This window comes from Mus pahari, chromosome 3 (genome assembly GCF_900095145.1).
Source record: "Mus pahari chromosome 3, PAHARI_EIJ_v1.1, whole genome shotgun sequence".
Taxonomy (NCBI): domain Eukaryota; kingdom Metazoa; phylum Chordata; class Mammalia; order Rodentia; family Muridae; genus Mus; species Mus pahari.
This window is the reverse complement of record NC_034592.1, coordinates 133883904-133911796: the sequence shown is the minus strand read 5'-3', so window position 1 is coordinate 133911796 and position 27893 is coordinate 133883904. Positions and strand designations below refer to the sequence as shown.

At 45.2% G+C, this 27893-nt stretch overlaps 1 protein-coding gene across 1 annotated transcript; it reads right to left on the bottom strand.

The window, feature by feature from the left end:
- Nucleotides 1-4161: 4161 nt before the first annotated feature.
- Nucleotides 4162-24280, bottom strand: Fkbp1a (FKBP prolyl isomerase 1A). The gene is made up of 5 exons (XM_021192639.1): nucleotides 24019-24280; nucleotides 23899-23946; nucleotides 8331-8443; nucleotides 6226-6388; nucleotides 4162-5234 (listed from the first exon to the last, which is right to left on the bottom strand). The coding sequence occupies exons 1-4, from the start codon at nucleotides 24053-24055 to the stop codon at nucleotides 6260-6262; spliced, it is 327 nt and encodes a 108-aa protein (XP_021048298.1). The 5' UTR covers nucleotides 24056-24280; the 3' UTR covers nucleotides 4162-5234; nucleotides 6226-6259.
- Between the last annotated feature and the right edge of the window lie 3613 nt (nucleotides 24281-27893).

Sequence of the window (27893 nt, the reverse complement as noted above, 5' to 3'; positions counted from 1 at the left end):
TGTGTGTGTGTGTGTATGTGGATGCGTGCACGCGCATCAAGCTCCCATTCCCTAGCTGTCCCAGTGTGTGTGTGTGTGTATGTGGATGCGTGCACGCGCATCAAGCTCCCATTCCCTAGCTGTCCCAGTTTCCCTGTGGGGAGGCTTCCCCTCCTTTGCCTGATTCCAGGAAAAAGGAGGAACCAGGTCGGGCCACCCACTCTTCATTCCTAAAGCTGGGGTATCAGGCAGATCTGTAACTGCCAGCTGCAGAGAAATCTAAAAGCTTCCAACTAGAGAGGACCTGAGTCTGTAGATCTTGAGCACCTTGACTGCTCTGCTGAGAGCTGAGCGCCAGGAGTGAGGATACTGAGGGGGTGGAGCACATCCAGCTGGGATGGGACTGCAGTGCAGAACTACTCACATTCTTGCACAGGACCATTGGGTTCTGGGTTGCATCCAGAACAGTTTTTGTCGGCTCTTAGATTCCATGACACCAATTTGATTTTTAAAGAAAAATACAAAGTATGCTTAATAGTGTTTTTAAATTAGAAAACAAACTGATATTCCCTTTTTAAAAGTTCATAACTTTTGTTTGTAAAATTTGCATTTAACTGTCCCCTTAGTGATCAAAGTTCTTAACCTCTAGACTTCATTTAGCAATTTTCCTATAACCACAAACTATAGAAATGAGCCCAGAGAGCAGACTCTACAAGTTTGTACTTCAAAGGTTGTTGCCTGGCTGCAGGAATCAGCCTTCTGCGTGTTTGGCAAGCTCTATTTCCATGTTACATCATTTCAGATGATAAACTCATGAGGGATCCAATCTGGTGAAATGCTGTTTTCATCACTTGTGCTCCACCCGCTGGCTGGCATGTTCTTGGGCTATCAGTCATCTGATACTACCTCACTCCAGAAATATTAAGACAGAGGAGTTGGGAGGCAGTGTGTAAGGATTAGTCATGACCTAGTCCCTTTCTGGGAGATAGCTCCTGAGGCCAGCAGGACAGAGATGTGACATCAGACAGGTGACACCACTGCTTATGCTTATGCATGAGAACTGAAACTTCAATGTAATTTCTTCCGGATTTTTAAAAAGTCCAGAGGGATCACAAAGCTCAGGGAGGGAAGACTGCCCAAGCACATGGTCATTAGGGACTGGGGTAGCCCTACCCCCACTCCTCACACAGCCCTTATACTGTCACATAGTTTTTAAAAATATTACTTTGTTTTGAAAATGTGCATGGGTATCTTGTCTATGTGAATGTATGTACCACAGACAAGTCTGGTGTCCATGGAGGCACCTGAGACTGGAGTTACAGATGGAGGTGAGCCACTGTTACCCAATGTACAGAGGCAACTTCCCTGGACTGCCAGTACTTTACACAGTGGCTCGTATCCTCCCTTCTTCATATGCTACTATGGTCACTGTTAATACTTTGATACTGCCATGGTTCTCAGATGCTCTTTTTGTGGACCTGCCTCCCTAGCTCTGGATTACAGGTTACACAATGCCTTGTCACTGTTGTTGTTTTACATAAGTTCTAGTGATCCATCACAGAGACCAGAAACAACAAAACACCCACCACCTACGGCAAGGCCATATAAAAATTTACCTGTTATATAGCTGGTCCTGCACAATGCAGAGAATAAAAAAAGGTCAGGCAAACACAAATCAGTGGCAATCACAAAGGCATCCTTTCCTCAGTGATCCTGGGAAATATGCACCTCCATTCTCTGGGCAAACAATTATCAACCTAGCGTAATAGTTCAGACAAACTGCCAGAGGGTGACTACTGAGACACTCTGACACTGGTTGAGCACAAAGCACAAAGCACTCTGCAGAGACTGACTGACAGTCCTCCAATGCGAGAGCCATTTATTCCTCCCAACCTGGAATGGTAACATGGTTTGCCTAGATGGAAAGCACCTAAGTCCTACTATGTGTTATTCTAAAGCTTTCACAGCCCTTGAAGGTTTTAGAAACTTGAAACCACAAGACCAAAAAGCCTGGGGCATGTTTATTGAGTGGTAGGCCACAGATACCTGGGCCATTACTTTAGTAATACACTGCGCAGATCTTACAGCAATTTAAAACTAATATGAACTCTTTAGAAATATAATATTTAGGATACAAGACTTTTGCTAAGTTTTGAAAACTCTAACTCATTTTTAAAAAGAAATCTACACTATGTAGAGTGGAGATGGGGATACACTGAAACTCACAAGACACTAGAGAACTCGCTGACCTATGACATATCCCTTGGCTAGTCCCTGCCAGTCTCACTGCTATCACAGCTAACCCAGTATACCAGCCCTCAGGGCTTTCATACTTTTTGTTCCATTGCCACAGGAAAAATCTTCAGCCTTCACGTGGCCTCTTCCTGCTCTTGGCTGCTTTCACGGTGCTTGGTAGCATTTACTTATCTGTCATGTCTCTTCACTGGAAGGTAAAGCCTACATCAGCACTGTCCTGTCTCAGGCTGTAATCACTCCCACAACCCAGCATGCACTGGCATAATAACTACTAAACACTCTGCAATTAACTGGATTTACTTTTCAAAATCTTGGGCACATGCTGCTTTTGAGGAGTTAGAAATAAATGTTAAAATAGAGTACCCACCAGTGAGCATATCTGACAATATATCAGCCATACATATACGCCCGACAGCGTTAATTTTCTACCTTTCCAAAAGTTGACAGTCATTTGGCTGTGTGCCATGTGGTTCACTTCTGTGGCAAACCTAGCCTCTAGTGGGTACAAAGTTCAGCTGCCTGGGGGCACACCTAGAATGTAAGCAAACTGGATAACCTCATTACACATTCTGGGCAAAAGGCAGGAATGCTACCTTTGGCATTTAATTTTAGTGCATTAAAAAAACAAAAAACAAAAAAACAACCTTTATGGGTTTTTTATCTGCACATGTATGTACACCACTTGGTGCTTGGTCCCCATGGAGGCCAGAGTAGGTCCTGGAATGGCTGGAACAGGTGTAGCAGACAGCTCTGAGACACCACGTTGGTGCTGGGAACCAACCTGGAATCCTCTGGAAGAGCAGCCAGTGCTCTTGACCACCTGCAACTGTAGCTCTAGGGGTCCAAGACCTTTTGGCCTCCAGATCTGCACCATGAGGCACTCATACACAGAAAAAACGGTCTCTGGGGTATGGTAGGATGAGAGTGGGAAACGGCAAACGACTCTTCTGAAATGACTGTCATCTTGACGAGGGGCAGAATGTAAACAAACACTGCCTTGCTTATTTATATGCATTAGGGGAACTGTAGTACCAACCAGACATTTCAATAGTTCTTAAATAGGTAGTCACCAAAACTCTTATTCTGATAAATTTGTTAAAATAACATTGAGGAAAATTAAGATATAACTCTAGGCTATTACTCCAGAAATGTAAATTAAATTTAAGTATTTTAAAAAACAATTATTCAGGCTAGCAAGATAACTGGTAAAGGTGCTACATCAAGCATCCGCATAGTAGGAAAACCAGCTTTTTCAAACTGATCTTTGACCTCCACATCAATGTTAAAAAATAAAAAATCCATTATTCTAATGTTTGACATCCTCTCTATTTTAAACTATTAAGGAGAACAAAACAAATCAAAACAGGCAGTGATTTCAATATGAAGAGCAGGCTGACCTGAAACTCATGAGACTCCCTTTCTGAGTGTTGGGATTAAGGGTGTGCACCACCATGCCCAGCTCCAGAGCAATTTTACAAGGTGTTTGTCAAGGTATTTTGGGGCATCCTCATGATCAGCATTAACTCTCAATAAGAGAAACATTACTGGCACCTACAGAATGGGGCTGGGGATAAGAAAATACCAAGGCAGTCTTTGCATACCTATCCAATAAAGGACAAAGATTTAAATTCCTGCATCCTCCCTTTGTAATCCTTCAAACATCTGCTTGCAAACATGTCTGCAGCTGACTCCCTGTTAAAGGCAGGCTAGGTCTTCTCTCTATATTAAGGGATGTGAGAAGGACCGTGACTGCCTCAGCTTGACCCCGGGTTGTTCCTGAGTTATGCCTACTGCCCTCACGCACATCACGGCCAAGGGGGAAAGGCTGTTCACTGCTGCACTGTCAAGAACAGACACTACATACCTACCAATCTCTGTGCTACAAGGGACATACGGCATGTGTAAGCAACCTCCATGACACAGAGCTGAGAAAAGCCAGCATAAAGCACTTTATTGCAATAATAAAACTTGAACCGCATACGTAGTGCAGAGGGCAGGGACAAAAGCTTTCTCTCACCAAATCACTACACAAGGACAGCAGAGGCTGAGAAGGAACTGAAGGAGGAAAAGCCAGGAAGCCAAGATCAGCAAAGAGCCAAGCATCAAAACCCAGGAGATGCTGAAGCTGTGATGACCAGCATCATATTCTTAGAGAACACGCAAGGATGTGTCGTGGTGACTGGGCATCCGTTGGGTGGTGAGTCTACAAACAGCACCTTCAATTTAAACTTTTCACCGAAGTTCTTAAAATTTAGGAAGTGGAGCTTGAATAGTTACAAGATTACAAAAGTCCAGAAAATCCATTAGAAAAACCATAGGATGAAAAACAAATTAAGCCAGGTCACAAAGAAGGCTTCAAGGTCCCTGCCAACCCAGGGACAGATATTGTAGTGTCCAACATAGCAGTGAAGGGACCTGCTTTAAAAGGCAGCTAGTTTCAGAAGGTGGGAGGACTGTCAGAAGCCAAGGCTCTCTCCCTCCCTTCCTTCCCACCTCAGTTGGGTAGGGCTTTCAGTTTAATAGGACCTCCCTCACTAGAGAAGAATCCAGCCCTCAACAGCATCTCGAATCTGCTATGGCTTGCAGCACAGCAGCAGAATGTCTTAATATATAATAGATAAAATTTTCATCCAAAAAATTAAAATAAAATAAAATAAAAATTCTTGCAAATTCCCCCCCTCAACACCAATTCCTATTCTAAGTTAACCCATCGCTTGTGCTGTTAACACTTGACAATATACTTCATTGGAAACTTAGATCTGAAAGACAGAAACTGAGTCTTCACCCCAAAATAAAGTAACTTGAGGTTTATGGCATATAGTTTAGGTCAACACACATACAGAAGGGGAAGAGCACACGGAGGTGTCCGAAGCAAAGCTGAGTGACGGAACACAGTCAGTCAGGTAGGTGTCTATACAAAGGGTGGTGGGACGTCAGGAAAAGCTCCCCATGGATTCATGTGCACCCATCTGGAGGTACCAGATTCCTCCATGGCAGATCTGTTGGGAACAGAAAATATGTAAGTTCCAGCAACTCTGTTCTCTCTGTGTGTCACAATATTATCTGTCATGCCAAGTCCTGTCCTGAGCAGCTGAGAGAGGTCTTTTGGGACCAGGCCAATTCTTACAGCTGGACAAAGCAGATGGATTGCCGGGGTTTCCAGGCAAGCAACTTTCTTATGCTCAACTTGCCACATGAGGTTCATAAGGCTTTTCTCTTGTTAACCTAACATTAAGTTTAGCATGCTAAGGACAGGAGGAGGCTGCTCCTCCCACCCCCACGCTGCTGATTACACAGTGATCACCAGGATCCAAATTGACTTCAGGTTTCTAACAAAACCATCCTCACCCAGCCCTTGTTTGTGGCCTCTTGTCTGGTAAGGGTGACATTCATGTGTGAAGAGATTCTAATAGCCACAAGAATAAGGCCATGCCACTAGGGTACTGAGCTCAATGTTCTAGAATGAAAGAAGAGGAAACAGGCTTCAGTTCTACTTTGCCACCACATGGATGCGACCAGGCCCGGTTTCCTTCACTAGAAAGAGCAACTCAGGCTCCTGCAGTTTCTTCCTAGAACTGTCTGATCTAAGGCAGCTGCTCAAGCTGACAGGCTGCTCTTATAAAGCTGCTCTTCTTACTAGCTTTTAGAAGCACAGGGCAGAATAAATCCAGAAAGTGTTGTTGTTTCTAAAAGTCTAAAATGCTAGCACTATGAACCTGGCCTGTGGTTCCAGAGACTTCAACTCAATAAGCTACAGATAAAGTTTTAACATCTAACATTCCCATAAGCTCCTTCAATACACATGCTATCCTGTTCTTGGAATGGTTAACTCTTGCACTAACATTAACACCAAGAGGAGGGGGAGGGGAGAGGAGGGGGAAGGAGAGAATGGCCACATGTAGTATCTTCTCCCCTTGTCTTTACCAAACCCTGGACCTAACAAGGGAGCAACAAAGGGAGTTAGAGCCCTTCACCATTAAGAACTCTTACCCACGCGCAGAGCTGAGGGAGGAGGCCACTCCTGTCATTCCAGTTTTAGAAGCTCCACATCAAAAACAAGAGTGGCATGTGGTGGGATGATGCCTGGGTGCCCAGTGGCTCCATAGGCATAGTCTGAGGAGATTATCAGTTTGGCTCTCTGACCCACACTCATCTGTGAAAAAAACAAACAAACAAACAAACAAACAAACCCACCCAAGGATTAAAATAGGCTGGACATACATACTCCCAATCTCTGCACACGCTAAACTGGTTACTAGGTATCTCTGGCCAGGACAGTGTTGACCAAGAGTCTCTAGTGGCTGCAGCTGCCCACCCAGCAGGCAACACCCACACTGTAAAAACACTCAGGAGTGGGGCAGTCACTTTAGATGGGACCCAATGGCAATTAAAAACCCTCCTTGACTTTTTGAAGGGTCAGTACTTACTGATGTCACACAAACAGTTCTCATACTGTATTATCTGTACAATTGGGACAAGGGGGAAAGGCAGGGTTTATCAGACGCAACCGTTTCATCTGTGGTTAGTGTAATCCATTGATGTGGCAACTCTCAACACAGAGGGCTGACAGCACTTTAATAAAAAGCTTAAATAAAAACCAAAACCATAGATTACGATCTGAGGACAGTCCTCAATTCTGTGCTTTCTATATTTAGATTTAGGGTAGGGGTAGGATCTCACTCTATAGCTTAGTGTAGCATAGGCTGGCCTCAAACTCTTAATAATATTCTTGCTTCAAGTTAGGTTAGGATTGCAGATGTTAAAAAGCACCACACCCAGCTTACACTTACAATCTTATGGTGAAGTACTTACAAAAAAAAAAAAAAAAACCACACTATTGCTTTCTGAGATATCATAGACTAATGCAATGTGAACACCCAAGGCCTGAGTATAGTGACCCAGGGCATGTCCTTCTCACTGGGAACTAAAGGATTACATGAACCAATAAATATTTCAAGCCCCCCCCCCCCAAAAAAAAAACCCACTGATTTTTCTGGGGAACAGGACACTATACATTTCATATATAGTATTTATACATACATACTAACTAATGGAAACTACCTTTAGAAGGATAGCAGCGCAGCTCTACATAGAATTTACTATACAGCCAAAGCAGACCTCAACTCTTGGGAGATACCCGTTTTAGCCTCCGAAGTACTGAGATCATAAATACGAACTACCATCGCTGTGACAGGAAACACAGAGACAAATCAGCATCAAGAAATGGAGAAGGAGGTGGATGGTAGTGGTACATGCCTTTAATACCAGCACGTGGGAGGCCAGCCTGGTCTATAGAGTTTGTTCCTTTCTAGAACAACCAAGGCTACACAGAAAAACCCTGTCTTGAAAAACCAAAAGGAGAAGGGGTATGTGCCTTACTTAAGCCATCTGTCTTTCTGCTCAGTCCTGCGTTGCCCCCCCACCCCCGGTCATACATAAATGACCTAAAGATTGATGGCACCTTCACAACCTGATGATACTTCAGAGTCTAACCCTATGAAGGCTGTAACTGAGCCTACTTTCTAGAACTTGCCCTTTAGTATTACTTGCACACATGTAAAATGAAGACTGCAAGACGTACGTAGTTATTTTTTTTTTTTATGCTACCAAAATACTGGGAAAGACTCAAATGGCATTCATTAGGGTTCTGGTTAACAGAATTATGGCACCCACACCCCTCGGAGAGCATTCAGCTATATGAATCTTGCCATGTTCAGCCATGGAATGTCAGAGCTGAGGAAACAAGAAAACCCCAGGCAGTTTTGTGCAGGAAAAGGCAAGGAAAGTAGATCTGTGCGCTAAACAATGTAAGAAATCCCACAGGGCTGGAGAGGTGATGCTGTCCACTGGCTGCTCTTGTATAGGTCCCAAGATCAGTTCCCATCACCCTCATGGCAGCTCACAACCGTCTCTAATTCTAGTTCCAGGGAATCCAATGACCTCTTCTGACCTCTGAGGGCATGAGACACTCATCCAATATAGGCGGGTAAACATACAGATAAAAGTAATACATCTTTTAAAATAAAGAATGAACCCTCACAGCGTGTTACTTGTGGGGTGTTAGGCAGATACTAAGAAACAAAAGGAGAACATACCTGGGCTACCCCTTCCTCCCAGCCTCGGATCACCTCCTGCTTGCCTAGTGTAAACTTAAAAGGCTTGTTTCTGTCCCGAGAGGAGTCAAATTTCTTTCCATCTTCAAGCATCCCTGTAAGAAAGTGCAGTTGTAACATGAGCAACCAAGGGAAATGGTGTGAAGTAGTTCAGAAAACAGTGGTACAGGCCTCATCACCACAGCAGGGTCAGCATGCCTAGCCAGGTAGTTCATCTTGGGAATTGAGCCATCTCGGGCGGATTTCCTATGGCCTTCTATGGCATATAGGCAGCCCTGCAGATGACCTGATGCCATGCAGTCTGTTATCTCACTCTGAGGTACAGCTACTACCTTGCTCTGGAGAGTGTAAGCTCCCTGCCATGACCTTTCCAGCACCATGGACTTCACAATTAGTAATGTGGTTTCCTTGTGGAAGGTCTTCCCGTGCAAGAGGCAGTACTCCCCAGTTCTGCCACAGGACATACATAAGAAGCACACAGCGTGTTCTCCATCCTGTTCCATGGCTGGCTATGACTATGTACACTACTGCTCTCCATGGCAGCGAATGAGTCCTCAACTAGAGCGGGAAATCCTCTCAGCATCATGGGGAAAGAGACAACAGGAGAACAGCTTTACCAAGCACTCTGGTGCTGTCTTATTTTAAAAAACAAGAACCTGGGGCTGGAGAGATGGCTCAGAGGTTAAGAGCACTGACTGCTTTTCCAGAGGTCCTGAGTTCAATTCCCAGCAACCACATGGTGGCTCACAACCATCTGTAATGGGATCTGATGCCCTCTTCTGGGGCGTCTGAAGACAGAGATAGTGTACTCACATACATAAAACAAATCTTAAAAACAAACAAACAAACAAACAAAAAGACAGGAGCCTGAGCATGGGCTAGCTTTTGAGTTGCCAGTCTTCCTGAGAAAGTATCATATACCCTGGATGTCAGAGAAACTGGAACATGCTAGCATTCAACCCACTGCTGAAGCCCATGTTTTCACAGCACATCCCACTTCACAGATGAACCTCTGGCAACAAGTGAAGCTAATTTGTTCAAGTGGCAAAATGAGGCAAAACACCTCATACCATGTTTCTTTTACTGGACTGCTTTCCCAGGGTCAAGCAAAGCACAATGAAAGGGGAACTCTAGCAATGGAGATCGCAAAGGGTGAGCACCGTGAGAAAAGAGGAGTTAGATATCTGTGGCAGACATCTGTAGCTCCCTTTTCAAAAACATCCCTGCATGGATTTCTCCGGAAACCAGTGTCAGCCAACTGAGATAACTGACCCTGAGCTCCTGAAAACTCTCAAATGCAACCCCAGGCTGGAGGGGGGTAGTGGGGGGCTCAGAACTGATATGCAACACAATAGGGTTTAAAGAGACATTAAAAAAAGAATTCTCCTGTGCAGGTGTATGTGTTTATAAAAGTGGAAAACCCTGAAAAAAAAAACAAAAAACAAAACCCTAACCTAAAAAACAACGTCAACCCTGGTCAGCAGACTGTGGAAACAGATGAGCTGAGAGCCTCATCACAGTTGCTAGACTTCGACTTTAACCAACTAGGAAGTGGTGGAGGCTGCTGTCCTGAGCAAGAGTCAAGACCAATACCCTGAGCAAAATGCACTACAGAAGACTGGAGGTGAGGGACAAGAGGAAAACAGGAGCTGCCCTGTTCCAAATGTGTGAAAAAACAGGGTGTGGAAGCCTAGAGCCACTGAGCTGGATGGACGGACGGAGTGTACATTTAACTTGCTTTTACTAGAACACAATTCACTTCCTGATAAAAGAATTGTCAAGCAACAGACATGAATGGTCTATCAGTAACCAGTCTCTAGGCCACAATACCTACTATACACATGCCCACTGCCAGCACAACTCCAGCCACAGGAGCCACTTAACTGATCCCAAAGTTAGGGAAACAAAGATGCCAAGATTCTCAGAACCCTTTCCCTGGACATGAGAAGCTTTTCCATTCTGCTTATGGTACTGCTTTAACAGAAAAGAGGAAACCTACTGTAAGGCTTTGCAGCTCACCTAAGGTCAGACCAATGAACAGGGGGGGGGGGGGGTGTGAACCACGAAGGATAACTGATAACTAGAAATACTCTTCCTGGTCTGAGTTCTTCTGAGCAGACCCTGAGTTAGGACCCAGGACAAAACAGCAGTCCCTGGCCCTTAAGCTTAACTGTCTATAAGAACCTGTTGGGAGAAAAAAATCCAGATAAAAAGCAGCTGGAGTGATGGTTCAGTGACTCACTGGCTGTTCTTCCAGAGGACCTGATTTCTGTTCCCAGCACCCACATAGTGGCTTACAATGGTTTGTAACTCCATTTCTAGAGATCTGAAGCTCTCTTCTGGTCTCCATGGATACCCAGACATACATATAGTGCAAACACATATATTCAAAACACTCATACACATAAAAACTCCTGAGCCAGGTGTGGTAGCACAGAGACAGACCAACCCTAGTCTACCAAGAGCTCAAGGACAACCTAGGCTCCATAGAGACCCTGTCTCCAAAATGAATGAATGAATGAATGAATGAATAAAATAAAATACTCTGAGAAAAGCATGAATACATGAAGAGAGGGACATGTGAACCAAAACCCAGAGCCCCACTTCTACTCCCAATGCAGCGTCAGCTTTCTAGGAGTGCTACAGCTCAGCCCAAAAGACAAACTACTCAACCTAAGCCTTTCTCTATGCGGGTTATAGATGGTTTAGACCAAACACACAGGCCAGTATAACTTTAATTTTTTTTTTCTTTTTTGGTTTTTTGAGACAGGGTTTCTCTGTGTAGTCCTGGCTCTCCTGGAACTCAATCTATAGACCAGGCTGGCCTCAAACTCAGAAATCCGCCTGCCTCTGCCTCCCAAGTGCCAGGATTAAAGGCGTGTGCCACCACTGCCCAGCTTAACGTCTATTTTTAATAATGGTTCTTAAACATTTTAACATCCCTTTTAGTCCACTACCCAACAGAGGTAGTGGGGGGAAAAATGCAGGGGAAGTGGACCTGTTTAGAAATGATTCTTTGAAGTAACTCTCATTCTCTGAAGTAACTGTGCTGTCTGGAAATTAACAGTTCAGTTCACAGTTCAAGACAGCTCAATCTACTTGTAAACACTTTATGGAAAGATCAGTAGTTTAGTTTATGATAGAGTTGGAATAGTGACTATGAATCAGTAGTGGTGGCACTATCAGGTAGAGACAGTCAGCACAAGACAGTAGGAGGGATCAGGGTCAATAAGGTCAGAAAGTCTCTGGCAATGTTTCTCTCAGAGAAGTGAAAATCAGAGAGAAGATGTGAGACCAACAAGTATTATACAGCTAGCTCAGTAAGTAAGCCAAGCTCAGGCTCCGTCACTGACTGTAGAGTCCTTTTTATACTTTCTTCAAGCATTGTGTCCTCCGTGGGCCTTGACTAACTCAGCACGTCTGTCTCAGCTGACATCACTGTGCCAATCAGTCCCGGTCTGCGAAAGCAGTAAAAAGTCACAACACCCTACCAGAAGTTTTTTGGTGTGTGTGTGTGTTTGTCTGTCTGTCTGTCTGTCTGTCTGTCTGTCTGTCTGTCTGTCTCTCTCTCTCTCTCTCTCTCTCTCTCTCTCTGGAGTCCCAACAAATGGAGCTCAACTACACAATGTAAAGTAGATAACAAATGTATGTCATTAGCAAAAAATCCTTCATCACATGTCCCTTAGCAGAATATCCTTTTACTTCTGTCTGCTACAACAAAATAGTCCTTCACAAATCTTCCTTAGCCTTTCACCTGTATCCACATCAGGAAACTCCCAAGGAGGGTAGGGAAGCATGCTTTGCCTTCTCAGTAGGGCTTGTGGCTACTTACAGCCCAGTATAACCTGTGTGAGACAAAAGCTTTGGTTGATCTACTCAGCCCCAGTGTAGTGCTTCTACAAAGAGAACGTGAATGGTGCAAGAAGGCCAAAAGTGCTTCCTTGACACACACCTATACTGTACACGCACAAACAATCAAAACACATAAGAACACTCATTAGTAACTACTTCTCATTTTTCAAAAGAACTTAATTAGGATCACACTAAATAAATTTCAAAATACATTAATGGGTTCCAAAAGAATTATATTTCTTGTCAAATCTCAACATGGCTCTGATCTGACCAGGACATTTTAATTACAATGAAAATGTACAATATACCCTGTAGTTCTTCATTCCCAAAGGCAGGGGAAAGTGCCTCCTGCATCTGGCATGCACTGGTGCTGCTCTGCCGGAGTTGCCTCAACTGACTAACAGAAGGCAGGAGGCTCAGAGGGAGCTTCTTTTTGCAGTTAGTTCTTCAATAAGGGATATCTAACTTCCTTATCTTAAATGGGACACGGAGGGGCAAAGGCTGTACTAGCTCAGGAAACAGAATTACTGCCTTATTCTCTTACACTATTTCACATGAGCTGCTGTCTAAAGACAGAGGACTTGAGTCTTGCTCCAGAGCTTCAGACCATTGTCATTTCTTGTCAATCTACTTTATCTTCCCAGGAAGAAGTGAGAGTAGGAGGTATTCTTTAGGGTTGAAGGATTTTATCCCCCATAATTAAATTATTTTTAAGTTGTATTTAATTATGTACTTAATGTATAAGAGTGCTTTGAATACATGTATACCTATGTATACCAGAAGAACGCATCATTCCCATTATAGATGGTTGTGAGCTGCCATGTGGTTGCTGGGAATTAAACTCGGGACCTCTGGAAGAGCAGCCAGTGCTCTTAAATATGCCTAGAGGTAAGGGTGGTTGAGTGGGTGTCAGATGGGCTAAAGGGTAAGGAGGGTCTAGAGGGAAGAGATGCCGAGGAAAACAAATGCTGAAAGGCAGGCCTGAGAGTGCATGAAACTTTCTGAGAATTATGCTACTCAGCTTTGATGGAAGAACACAAGAAAAGCAGATGGAAAATAAGTAGATAGGATTTCTGTTATCTACCAAGATGGAGGGAAATGGTCAAAACTATCTCTGAATAGCCAACCAACCAAACCAGCCATCTCTTCACAGTAACTAAGAACCAACTCAATGAAACAATGGATTTATGACATTAGACACAGTAATCTCTGAAAGCTGGGAAATGAGCAAGGCCATCCTCCTGTGACCCCAGCTCACATCACTGGGAATTTCCTGAGGTGGGGACAGGGACAGTTCTCAAGGCAGCAAGAGCCGACTTAACAGATCACACTTACTCACTCCCTGCTACATACATAGAGGTTAGAAAATTGGGATTCATATTTAAGCTATATCAAATATTACTTCAAGTTATAAGTGTGTTCATATGTGAGTGTGTAGGTGCTATAATGCATAAATGGAGTCAAAGGGCAACCTTAGATATTAGTCCTCACCTCCCACCTTGTTTGAGACAGTCTCTTGTTCACTATTTTATACTCCATGCTAGCTGGCCAGCGAGTTTCCAAGGACTCTGTCTTGCCCTTCTATCTCACTGAGGGAGCACTGAGGTTACATGCTGTCATGCCCACCTTTTATGTAGGAAGTCTGCAAGTCCTGAGGCATCATCTCTCCAGCCCTCAAATGTTACTTCAAAATGGACCGTGGGCCTCAATGTAAATGCTAAAGCTGCACAACTCTTTAGAAGAATAAATGGGCAAAGAAATCCTTGCAATCTTAGACTAGGTAAAAATTTCTTAGGTGTAGAATCAAAAAAGCACAAGCCATCAAAAAGAAAAAACCTAGACACTGAAATCCACTTAAAATTATTTTAGCCAGGCAATGGTGGCACATGCCTGTAATCTCAGCAGCTGTGAGACAAAGATAGGTGGATCTTTGTGAGTTCCAGGCCATCCAAGTTTACAGTGTGCGTTCCAGGTTAGCCAGGCTTATACAAAGAAACCCTGTCTCAAACAAACAAACAAACAAACAATTTATTTTTAGAAAAGACAAGACAACCAAGACAAGACAATTTATACGACTCAGAGTGTATAAAGAACTATCTTAAGACTGGCTGGTGATGACAAGCAACTTTATTCCCAGCACCTGGAAGACGGACAGGTGGATTTCTGTGAATTTGAGGCCAGCCTGGTCTACTTACAAAGTGAGTTCCAGGTCAGGGCTACACAGAGAAATCCAGTCTCAAAAACAACCAAAACAACAAATAAAAACAAACAAACAACGACAAAACCAATAAAGGCAAGAATGAGGAAGGATGACTGTCAAGTTCAAAGGCCAGCCTGAGCTACACAACAATCATCAAAACTGAGTAAGAAAACTGCCAATTAAATAACAAAAAATTTTGAACCTATACTTCAGTGAAACACATGTACACAGATGGCATGTGAGCATATGAAAAGATGTTCAACATTTTTAATCATTACAAAATGGAAATTAAAACCACCAGGAAGGATATCACTGATTAAAGTAAATAACTAAAAGACTGGCTACATCAAGTATAGGGAGAACATTACACTGTTGGTGGCAAAACAGAGCCAATTACTCTGGAAGGACAGGAGTGTGAGCATGCGTGCCTCATTTGGCCCAGCCATCCTACATTTCAGTAGAGCAAATTTTAACAGTCAATCCTAAGAACCAACCCAACCACCTACCAAATGGTGAATGAACATATAACCCATACACAGAAACTACTCAGGAACAAATTATCTATACAGAGAAGTCAGAAGAATCTTGAAATACACTGAGTAAAAGAAGCCAGAAGACTAAATACTATGAAGTATTTATGAGTAATGTGTAAGTTACAGACTTTTATCCCAGCACTCCAGCGGACAGAGGCAGGAGGATCTCTTTGAGTTCCAGGTAAGCCTGGTCTATACAGTAAGATCCTGGACTCAAAAACAAGCCCCCCCCCCCAAACAAAAACAAACAAAAAGAAAAGAAAAGAAAAGAAAAGAAAAGAAAAGAAAAGAAAAGAAAAGAAAAGAAAAGAAAAGAAAAGAAACAACCCCAGCAAACTGAGCTCGGAGAAAGCACAGTAGCAGTTAGAGAAGGATATATAGATGGGAGCGTCACAGGGAACATATTTAGCAGGGCTTAAATTGTACACTGTTGTGGTCTTTCAGTGTTTCACTATTTAGTACACACCCATAATCCACATGCTTCTGACTCCAGCTTGCTAAGTATGAACCATTACATGGAGCTGAAACTGAACACTGTAAACGTGTGACATTTACTGTATGACAACTGAACCTTAACAAAACTGTAACAAGGAAAAGATGCCTCATGGAGGTGCCTGTCTATATTGAAGGCTGGGAGAGATCATTCTGAGGTCAGTCAGATCAACAAAATAAGACCCTGCCTGCAAAATCAGAAAAAAAACGAAGTAGGTAGTGGCATTCACTAACCCCTGCATATGCTCAGTTCCTGTGCCACACAGGGAATGGAAGCAGGGTAAGAAACAGGTCGAGTCTCAGCAGTGCTCCATCCCTCTCAGCTCCTAAGCACCTGGAGCTCTCCTGCCAAGTTACCCCAGAATATCCTAGAGGAAGAGCAGGGGGAGGGCAACTGAGGCTGCTGTTGACAGACAACAGGCTTTTGCTCTCAAGACCACACTTACATTTGCTGGCCACTTTCATTTCTGATTAGACACAAACTCCACCTCACGACTGAGAGCTGTCTGAAGAGCTGTAGATTCTCGGTTTCCAGCCTTAAATCATGGTACTCAGGGCCGAGTGAAACTCAAGATCACAGACCTACGTCCTATGTCCCAGTGGCATCTGGCTCAACCCTTGGCTCTTCTTGCCTGACTTAAGGACCAACAGGACAGTTAAGATAAGCAGGAGGCTCCATATTTAGACCTTCTTCCCTATATGGCAAGCAGCAGCTGAGGGATCTCCTAGAAGGGCTGGCTTTACTTTATAGAACTTTAAGTATCCAATTAGTGAGAAAAATGGCAAGAAATGGGGATGTCCAATGTAAAGCACAAGACAAAATGAGGTTCCCTATGTAAAGGCTCCCTCTGCACACAGCCCATGCCACTTCTATCCCATATAGCTTTTCATTGGGGGCAATCAGGCTCAAATCCTTGCAGGAAAGGATTTTAGGAGTCTGGGGGGAGATTCAAATCTATCCCAACCACAGCATGCCAGGCAAGCACTCCATCAGTCATACCCAGTTCTGGAGTGTGCTCTTATTCACAAGTAACTGGCAAAGGTAAAAACCACGGGCAGCACCTGGTAAGCACAGCACCAGAGTGCCCTAGACTGCAATCCCAGTGCTCGGCTCAGGCCACAGAAACAGTCAGGGCCAAGATCAAGACTCAAATCCACGAGGACCACCGAATATCATATCAGGTTATTTCTGGCACTTTGCTTTTTGGAAGGCAGAGTCTCAATGCCCTCTACTTGAGTCAATAGACCGGAGCTTCAGTAACTATAGTGAAAGCTCATTCACAGCACTCACCAATTTTTACATGAGGTTTTCCCAGGCAGCATTCTACTGACTATAATACAGGATGTTATAGAGAGAAAACTCTAAACCCCACTATTTAAATCAAATAAAATGATCAAGTAACTAAACATGACAAAAATCAAAGCTAAGTTCCCGTCACTTGCCAATGGGAGAGGACTTGCTGAGGCCAAAATCCAGATTAGTTTCCTAAGTGCAACCAGCACAGCTGTTGAATCAAAGGGGGGGGGGGCACCCAAAGGCATGTCAGCCTGCAGCCTTGCAACTGAAACCACTCAGGACGTTCCCAGGCGAGAGCACTGTCAGAGGCCTCAGGACAGACCTGTTTCTCTTCGCTCTTCATCAGACACAGAAGCTTCCCAAACCCCCTTCTGCATAACTTCTGTGTTAGAAAGACAACATTCCCATGCTAAGTTTACCAAAGAGGACGGGGAGCAGTCAACCGTATGTTTCCAAAGCGAGTCTAGTCATGGTGGTTACACAGATGATGTAATTGAACAGCATGCAGATCAGTTAGGAATGGGTATGACTAGAAAATCAGTTTAGCTGACAATGAGTCAGTACAGGAAAGACAGAAAGAACGCTGCTGCTAGTAATGAATGGAAAGGTTTAGCATTTAGACTTCTCACAATAGACTTTACTTTATTATAAGAAAACAAAATTGGTGCTTGGAAAATACCATACTCAAAGAAAAAGCAATAGCTTTTTAGCAAGTGTCTGAGCTGTTTTAGTCCACTTCTAGGCCCCGTGACTGCATGACTGCACCCCAGTGTAACCTTCCTGCACTTATAAGGATACCCTCGGTGAATGGGATGGCCAGAGGTCAAGTGCCTATCCAAAGAAGGAACCAACTCCACCCCATCACTTGCCTGGTCCACTAAGTGCAAGCACACGCCCAAACAATTCTTATCTTTGGCCATATCCCTTTAGATTCTAGACCAAAAGTTTTCAAAGTCAAGACCCACAATGGAAGAAGCTGTGCAACAGTATGAAGAACACAGGTGGAGTAACTTCTTCCTTTCTGGGTGTGTCATTCAGTCCCCACGTGACATCACAATGTGAACAGTGGCTAGTCAGAGACAGATGCACTGCTCTAGGATGCACTCCTTCCCCATGGTTCATCCCCTCCCTGGCTTTTCTGCTGTTCCTGCTCTTCCTCCAGCATAACCCTGACAAGAGCAGCCAGACAGGGCCTTTGAAACAACACAACCAGACCCTTGCTTTTTAAAGCCTTTGCCTGGCTCACTATCTCTTTCAGAAGACTCTAACCTCCTTAAAGTGGCTCCCAAGAGCTGCCACCTCTCTGATCTTGCTGCCCCCTGCCTCTATTTCTCTGCACCAAGCCCTGTAGTCTGCATTCACATCAAGTACACTCCTACTTGCAGCCTTGCTGCTGTGCTGCCCACAATTGCTCAAACCGCCCCATGCACATGCATTAATCCCCCAACTCCTTCAACTATATTCCTCTCACTTTCTCAATGAGGCCTTTGCCATTTAAAGTCTTGACCTCTTATCTCTCCTTAGCACTACTGAACAATACATTTTTGCATAATCACATTATGCCTTTTCCACAACAGCTAAAAATCTACAAGGGTAGGAATTGTGTTTTCCTTCATTCTTAAAGTCTTGGTGCTCAGGACAGTACCTTGCACACAGACATGAGTTCATATAGAGAAGGCAAAGGTACCGTCTAACTCCAGGCATATGTACACTTGGGTAACTCCTCTTGCCTGCCTGAGGCACTAACACTCAAAACAAAGTGCCACTGCTTCCAGGCAGTTCTAGCTTACAGGTGCCAGTTGCCATGGAGATTTCAATGAATGGCTCTCTCCCACCTCCTGACTCTATCACTGAATAATAGAGGGAAGGGTGAACCATGGGAGTAATGGGTACAAGGAGAAAGGAACAAAGTCCAAAAAGAAACTTAAGTACTTTCTCTTTCTAGACTGAAGAAAACAGAAACCCCTGCTATAGTACCAGGAATTTGGGAGTGCAGGTAGTGTATTAGTACTTATTAAAGGGGGCAGACACACCCTCCCTCTCCCCTCCCCAAGGAGAAAGACTTGAGTGGTTGGAGCTCTTGGGAGAGAAAGTGCACATTTAGAGGCACACAAAGCATCCCACTACAGTGAGTGAACCTCAAAAGTAGCAAAGCTGTAAAACCAGCTTTGGAAACGACTGTGATGATTTCACTGAGTTTGGTTGGGATAAGACCGGATCATTTTACATTGTCTTGGATGTAACAAGCAAGAAAATAATGCTCTCATGGCAGGCAAGACACCAGATATTTCAAGTTAATATGGCCCAGCTAAGTTGGGCTTAGAGGCACATGACTTTAACCCCAGTTCTTGGAAGGCAGAAGCAGGCAGACCTCTGTAAGTTCAAGGCCAGCCTGGTCTACATGGTGAGTCCCAGGACAGCCAGGGCTACCCTGTCTTGGTAAGAGGTTACTAAACTACAGATGTGTTCAGAGTGGAGTAACAGTGCATATAACAAAATGTCAACCTGTGCCTAGGCAGTGGTACTCAGGCACACACTTCTGTTTTCACTTTTCTTTCTTTAAAAAGGTCTCCAGGGATAGTGGCACCACAGATTCTTTGGGGGTACAACAAGAGTTTCTCCTGCCCTTACCTGTGGAAGGAAGACAGCAGACAACCCTTCCACAGCAGGATCCATTTCACGGTGCCAACATCTTACCAAGCTAAGGAAATGTGGCAACAGAATCAACCCCTAACGTGTTCACACAGCCAAGGTAGCAAAGGGCAGTTGTGCTCCTCTGCCCTCGGGGAGCTTCCTGGTGCACATCCCGGGGTATGGCTGTGGATGGGCACCTGCTCCACTCCACCTCTTCTGCATACTGATTTCCCCACCTGTGCAACAGGAGGTTGGGGCAACCACTTCAATCTTTAGTGTCTAAAAAAGGGTGAAGCCTGGAACTTGTTAGGTAGCCCAGGCTGCTCTCAAGTTCATAATGATCCAGCAGCTCTGCTCTGAGTGCTGGGATTAAAAAGGCACAGGGCACCACACCTAGCTTCCAAATGCTTCAATCTGAAACATCCAAGCCTGACGACCACTCTCAACAGTTTTGGTGGCAAGATCACAGTTCAACTCTGTTCCTACTCTAGACACCACAACGGACAAGAGCTCCATTGCCTGGTACGTGGAGCATAATGATTTAAGCACAGTTGGAATAGTGCCATAGCTGCCCCATGCCTCTACTCACAAGGTCTCCCAAACGCCCACCCTTTGAGGAGCGTGCCTGACATCATTTCTTACTTGCTGATATCCTAGCTGGAATACAGCTAGGTACTATGTACCTATCTCCCAGAGGGAAAAGGTTAAAATCCACATCAGCTCAAGACATGTTCCTCAGACTCAGAGGAAGAGTGTTCTTATGGCAGCATACCAAGTTCCCTTAACCCCACTGCCCAAAACCACTCCTTCACACACTCCACTCCAGTTCCTGGGCCTTGCATAAGAACTCTTCCTCCAGATGGCCTCGAAGCCCACTACCAAACTTGCTGTGCATGATGCTGGAGGTGGGTGTCACTCATCAGGACTTTCCCAATGGTCTCCATTAAAAGCAAACTCCTCCTTCCCCATCCCTCTCTGTTTTACTCTCTCCATTGTGCCTCTCACTATCTGACATGTCACACTGTCAAGCTGGTCCCCCTCTTGAGCTAAACCCTACTAGATCAGGTCTTTTTCTAGTCAGTTTACTAGCTACCTGTGCCTGGTTTGTTGCTGCACAAAGGGGAAAACAAAAAACCCAAACAACAACAACAATACATTGTCAAACCACCCATACAGCTCCAGCCTATTTTGTGACAGACACTACACACTAGTAAAATATCACCTGAGGCATTTCTTAAATATGAGCTTCCCTCCAGACATCAGGTCACCAACTAAGGAACAGCAAAAAAGAGGGACAAAAACTGTAGAAAAATTCAAAGTCATGGGCCAGCCTGGCCTGGGAGCACTGACTGCCCTAGGCAGACTGGGGGTGATGCCAAGGTCTCTTAGCTTCTCCATCAGACACCAGAGGCTATGGAAGACTTAAGCCTGATCCCAAGGACAAGATGTCTAGCTATATTTTAAGAGGACAAAAAAAAAAAAGAATTCCTTCAGTCCACTTGAGACTGCTCTCACAGTGGCAAGCACATGGCCTGCTGTGGCTTTGTGAAAAGGGATATGCACGAGGAAAAGCTTCACAGCAACCACGAGGCAGTTTTTAAGGATTTATTGTATGGCTTTACTGTCCTATCTCCTCCCTCAGGTCTCAGTCAAGGCTTGTCATACCCCTCAGAAATCACTAGATATTCCCAGTGGCACTCAGAGGTCTTCTTCAATCCTGTACGCTGGGTTCTGGCAGAGGTCATAGAAAACACCAAAGAAAGGCTTAACAGTGGCACAAAGGTCAGTCATTATTGGAATCTAAAACATCCTTGAAGTTGAGGCCTGGAGATGGAGCTCAGAGTTGAAACGTTTGGCTAGTACCTGTAAGATCCCGGGGTTCATCCCTGGCATGCAGGGGGCGGGGCTGAGGGGCTGGTCACCTTACTTCCTTTGCTGTTTCTCTGGACCCAGTCTAAACAGCAGAAATGGACACTTGGCTAAAACTCACATGACCAAGAATTATTAACCCAACTCAAGCCTCAGTCATTCATATCCTTCCTCTGTCACTCAGGCAAACAACCTGAGCCAGACATTCAAAGGAAACAGAAACACTGAGCACGGACATGAAGGCTTCCACCACCCACCAGCCAGAAGCACAGATCTTGAAGAGAAATGACAGAGGCAAGCAGAGAGAAAGCCAGAGATAAGCGATAGGAGCTCTCTCCTCCCTTCCTGGGACTCCACTGGCTTCCCATCTTTGAAGACCCTCTTCCTCTAATCTTAAAGACAATGTTAATGTTCTCTTCTCATAACAATCCCTTTGAGATAGTCTATTCCCAGAGACTCAAAAGCCTTAATGCTGCGGATGTGATCTCATAGCAAATCTACCCCCTTCTCTCACGCCCCCACAGGTCTCAAACAGGTTCTTCCTGGGAGGCTGGTGGCAAAGACTCTGGGGAACAAAGCCACCCGCCCTCAGAACAGCCTATTCTGTGATCGTGAGGCACAGCTGGTTTCTCACTAAGGCGTCTTTGTGGAGTTTATCAAAATGAAATAAAAAAGAAAGCTTTTGTTCTAATGTGTGCCAGGGTCCTGCTGTCGTTCTGGGAACGTGTGGGTGGGTGCCGCCCGCATGGAGAACAGACTTGAAGAGGCATTAGGAGGTCTGGGTCCCATAGTCATCTGGTTTTGTGGGAGTTTTTTTTTTTGTTTTTTATTTTATTTTTATTTTATTATTTTTAAGGAAAGGGCTCCAGGCACTTTATAGGGACAGTTCACCAAGAAGCATAGTAAACTGTTTCTGCCTACACGCCAGTACCTGGCTTTCAGCAGCAGTGAAACATAGGCAGACAAGGATGATGGGCAGCCTTGGACGTAGACAGATGTGACCAGTCACTGTAGTGGGGCTGCCACAAACCAAGGTAAAGAGGGCTGTGGGAAGGCAGGGAACTGTCCACTGGCCTACATTCTCAACCTGTGGGTTACAACTCCATCGGGGGTCCAACAACCCTTTCACAGGGGTTGCCGAGGGCCACTGAAAACAGGTATTTACACTATGATCCATAACAGTAGCAAAATTAGTTATGAACCAGCAACGAAAAGAATTTCACGGTGGGGGGGGGTCACAAATGAGGAACTCTATTAAAACTGCCTGAAACACATTTGTTTGTTTTTTAAAAAGCAACAGCATCCTTTTTCAACTTGCTTTCAAAGATAACTAAACTGATGACTGTTCCTCTATTAACCCTCCCAGACTAAGGTGCCGACTGGTCTTATCACGACAGCTTCTTGGATTTGGTCCATGCGAAGAGTCTACCCTTGCCGAGATGTATTTCAGTATTCCTTCCATTGGCAGCTTTTAAAGGTCCTAGTCCTTAACTCCTGCCCGCTTCTCTACTCAAGAAATCATAGAAATAAGGGGGCACAGAGAGGAGGATGTGAGTGAGCTGCCTTGTCTTCCCTTCCCTGTAAGTCATTTCCCTCAAGAGAGGGATCCTCCCCTGATTAGGGAGCGAAAGGCAACTTGAGCCAGAACAGCTTGGCCAGATCAGCCAGAGGGGAAAAAAAAAAAAAGGTGGGGGTGGTGACAGTGGAGGGGAGCAGGGAGAAGCAGAAGAAACAGAGGAAGGATGGGGAGGGGGACAAAGGAAGGGTGGGAAAGGGAAGGAGGGGGAGGGAAGCCGATTCCTATCAGCTGTGGCTACACCACTCAGCCTAGCTATGAAGTCACAGTCAGCTACCCCTCCCCCTCCCCAACCCAGGAAGACCTTGTAAGGGCATGGAGTAAAAGATGGTCCCAGGGCCAGCAGTCTCCATGGTCTTGATGCTTCAATTCTGGCTGGGTGTGTGCGTCTTTAAAATCTCCTTTGACTTAGTTACTGTGCACTGCATTCACGACCCCCCCCCCCCAGTTTCCTTTATCTTTAAAAATGGGGGTGAGAAAGTCTCTACTCTCAAAAAGGGGAAAGGAAAATGATATGGTATACATCCTCTGGTCTGGTAATCACTGCCATGGAGGCTGAGATTTGCAAGTGGGTCAAAGAGAAACAGACATTGCATTATCTATTTCCGAAAGGGCACGTGAAGCCACAATAATGACTTCGCAAATGGGTCGTTTCCCACCCGCCCCAGAAAGGTGAATTCAAGGGTTTCCCTGAGGAAGGGTGGCTGGACAGACTAGGAATTTTCTCCCCTTCTTAACTACTGAAGGGAGAATCCCGAAGCACGAAGAAGGCATCAAGCCATCGGGGTTCGGAAACGGTTCAAATCTTCCCGAAGGGTCCCTGGCCGGGAGCGTGTGACCTCCGGCAGGCGATGAGTTCGCCCCAGCTTCAGTTTCTACGGTAGGACAGTTAAGGCTCCCTGCGGCATCCGGGGCCGCGCACCGTTCGGGGTGGACGAGACTGCGCCAACCCCAAGTCCCGCTCGGCGCGGCGGGCCCAGCCTGTCCCTCCGGGCATGGCCACCGCCCAGGCCTCGGCCGCCGGCCACGCGGCCACCACGCCCCGACTCCCAGCAGCCGCCCCTCCCGCCCGGCCCCACCCGGCCGGTCCGACTCACCCGTGTAGTGCACCACGCAGGTCTGGCCGCGCTTCGGGAAGGTGCGCCCTGAGGAGAGACAGACTGCAGGTGAGTGGCTGCGAGCGGCGGCCGGGGAACGGGCGGCGGGTGTCTACTCACCGTCTCCAGGAGAGATGGTCTCCACCTGCACTCCCATGGCGGCGGCGGCGGCGGCGGAGGAGGAGGAGGAGGAGGAGGAAGAGAAGGACGCGGGTGGCGGCGCGACGGACGGCGTGGAGCCGGAGCGGACCTGGCGGCGGTTCAGAGGCTCGGCTTCGTCCCTCTCGTGGCTCCTGCGCACGCGCACCGCACCGCACGGCACGCCCCGCCCTATTTGCGCGAGGCGCTCACAACCCCGAAGCGGGGCAGCTGGGCGGAGGGACCGGAAGTCCGGAGGCCACAGACCCCCGGATGCAGCTGCGGCGGAAGGCGCGTCCTGTTGGCTACTCCGGCTTTCCTCTGCGTTACTCCGCCTCGGAGACGCCGCAATAATAACGGGTCCGCCAGCTACTGACGAGCTCACTCAGTGATGCTTGCGCACGTCTAACTAATTGTCCCGTAAGGACGATAGCTGTGAGTAGGCTTTGTACCTGTGGAACCAAGGAAACGTCCGTAAGTGGCCCTAGGTTCCGAGCTCCTTATTGGAAGAGTCAGTATTAACATTAGCCTGCATGAAAGCCCACTTTTCCACGAATACGTATATATTATATATGGAAATGGAGAGGGGAGTGGTGGCGCACGAGTTTAATCCCAGCCCTGGTCTAGTCTACAGAGCGAGTTCCAGGGCAGTCAGCAAAGATAACCCCTGTCTCAAAAAAAAGTCATATATGTATGTATGTATGGAGCTCTTGTGAGTTTTGCTTGAATACCTTCAGTACTTTAAAGAATAAAAACTTAATGGGCTGGAAAGCTGCTCTTCCTGAGTTCAATTCCCACACCCACGTGGCAGTTCACAACTATCTGTTACCTCCAGTTCCAGGGAATCATATACTCAGCGTACAGATGGATACATGGGCAGAACACTCATTCGAATAAAATAAAACTGCCAGGGTTGCTGGTGCCGACCTGTAACCCCAGTGCTGAGAATAGGAACATAGTCTAGCCTATTCAGTGAGCTCCAGGCCAGTGAGAAACCCTGTATCAAAAGAGGTAAGACAGGAACCACGTTCCCAAAGACCATGTGTCCAGCTTAGGCTGAATTTGGAAATTCAGAAGCTGGATCCTTCCCTCTGATCCTCTGGGACTGAGGAACTGTACCTTAGGGGGTGCACACCTTGGAAAAAGCACACACCTTCAGTTTGTTGGACAGCAGCATCAAAAACAAACCAACCAACCAACACCTTAAAAACATTTATTTATTTTATGGAGGCATTCTCTGGTAAGTCATAGAAGCTTTTAATTTTTTTTTTTTTTCTGTGACATCTGGTTTCTGGTTCTGTTGGATCCCAATCTAGGGACTACAAACTGCTCGACACCACAACAGCCCCACAAACAAAACCAGAAAGTCCTGGACTTGCTGAAAGTCGATGTAAACCAGTCTGGTCAATGTGATACTTCCTGTCTCTTCATCTGGGTCAGCAAACCAAGTGCTTCTGATGAATACCCCACTACCCTAATCCCCTTCTTGCCTGTGGGTAATGGTCCAGCCTTACTGGGCTCTAACAATGGCATCCTAATTTTTGCAGGAAGTAGGTTTAGAGGAGAATACATCTCTTGTTCTCAACAAAGGGTTGGAGTATTAGGTCTAATGGAACTAATCCCGGGCAAAGGAGACAAAATAGCTACTTACAGAACTTATTGGCATACCAAAATTATGTGGCCTTAAAATGTTTGTTTATCTATGCTAACCAAACAGGTATAATTTATGATTTCATCATTTGATACCCTCCAAATTTTGTTTTCACCCAGATTAAAAAAATGCTAAGACTTTACCAAAGATTTCACAGGGACACAGAAGACAAGCAGGGAATGAAGATCCAGCCTGCCTCCATCTTAGGCTTAAAAGCCATCTTATTATAAAGACAAAGGAGGTCCATTCCTATTTATGATTAAACCTCTGTTTTTCAAAGATTTGGGCTATGACTCACCTGTAACCTTAACTACAAATAGTTCAGTACTGCCTGTTCCAGGAAGGGCAGTCATGTCTTTGTTTCAAAGAGTTGTTTATAACCATCTTGCAATCCTACCCTTGTTTCAAAAGATTATATGACCACCTTGTTATGATTATGACTACCTTGCTATTCCCATCTTGCAACCATGTCTTTGTTTCAAGAGATCATGAGGGCTGACTTATTTGCCCTGCTCCTGTAACTCCATGTATTTGCCCATCAAATCCCCCATCGGAAATTCCCTGCCCCTGAGCTATGACAGCCTTATTTTCCTCACATCCAATCTCAAACTCTGCCTTAGGGAGAGGCAGCCTTTGTAAACGTTAAAAAAAAAAAAAAAGCCTGCTTTAATGAGTGGTAGTCTTCTTCCTCCCACAACCTCCACACATAGGCATACACACAAATTTGCACGGACATATGTACTCATACAATAAATATAAAAGAGTTTCAACTATATTTCACAATATCTAAATCTAGATGAACATTTCATTCTGAGAAAGCTCTCCTTTTGCTAGTTTGAACTTTCTGATACTTACAGCTAATAGAATCTTGGCTTATATAATATCCCAACTCATAGATCTTGACCTTAAAGGCCACCCTTGCTGGTCTTTCAGCTGCTTGAAGATATATGTAATGACTACAGGGAACTGCTGTAACATGCCCCCAAATCACCTGTTAGAACCCCCAGAATCCTACTCAAGTGTGATGTGTGACCAGAGAATCTGTATTTCTAAAAATTCAGAAGCAATACTCAAGTTAGTTGGTTTTGGGTATCTAAATATTGTGGTCAGAGCCAGGTGGTGGTGTACACCTTTAATCCCAGGACTCCAGAGGCACAGGCAGGCACAGGCCAGCCTGGTCTACAGAGCAAGTTCCAGGAAAGCCAGGGCTGCACAGAGAAACCCTGTCTCAAAACAAAACAAAACAAGAAGAAGGAAGAGGGAAGATTTATTTGGACTTGTAGCACCAGAGAATTTCTATCTCCATGGCAAAAAAAAAAAAAGGAGCATGTAGCAGACTGAGGCTGTTTACTTACAATGGACCAGGAAACAGGGAATGATGAAGCAGGGACCAGAGGCTGTATGTAATCTTTAAACGCCCACTTCTGGTGAACTATCAGTTAGCTGTAAGCTATGGAATCTTTCGGATCCATATCTTCCCACAAGATTGCCACCAGCTGTGGAATAAGCATATAAAATAGGAACATTTCACACTCAAGTTCATCAAACCATGGCAATCTTGTTGGCCTGGAAACCACATTTGGAAACTCACTAGTATAGAGGAATTGCCGACTCCTGAAATGAGGATGCCTGAAATCTTAGTGATCTGAGGTTGATTCCGAGGAGAGGATAGAAGCTAAGTGAAAATGATGTGTGCTAGAAAGTTCTATGAGTTCCAAAGGAAAGGTAATTTCTACTTTCAGCTCCCGAAGGAAAGGCATCAAACTTCTATAACTGACATTCTCAGATAACTTGTAAAACTGTCTGCCATGTTTTCCCTTTTCTGTTGTTCCCAGGCAGAACTCGGGGGTCTTTCTAAGCCCTGTGTGATCTAGCTCTATTTGGGAAACAGAAAAGCCTTACCTCCCTGGCCTGGTTTGCATTCTGTTGCCGTGAAAAATACCATGACCAAAAGCAACTTGGAGAGGAAAGAGTTTATTTCATCTTACAGTCCACACGTCAAAAGCGGTAACACACAGTGACAGTTGACTACTACTGAAGGAAAAGTCAGAGCAGGAACTCAAGGCAAAAACCTGGAAGCCGAGGCCATGGAGAAACGCTGCTTACTGGCTTTCTCTCCTTAGCTTGCTCAGCTTTGTTATACAACCCGGTACCACCTACCTGGGGTTGGCACTGCCTATATTGGGCTGAACCCTCCTACGTTTTC

Bases quoted from the DNA above. Each gene is read 5' to 3' on its own strand.
- Fkbp1a (XM_021192639.1), bottom strand. From the start codon at position 24,055: ATGGGAGTGCAGGTGGAGACCATCTCTCCTGGAGACG. The intron at 23,947-24,018 runs GTGAGTAGACAC...GTCTCTCCTCAG, and splicing joins GACCATCTCTCCTGGAGACG to GGCGCACCTTCCCGAAGCGC. The intron at 6,389-8,330 runs GTATGTTCTCCT...TTTTTTTCACAG, and splicing joins GGGAGGAAGGGGTAGCCCAG to ATGAGTGTGGGTCAGAGAGC.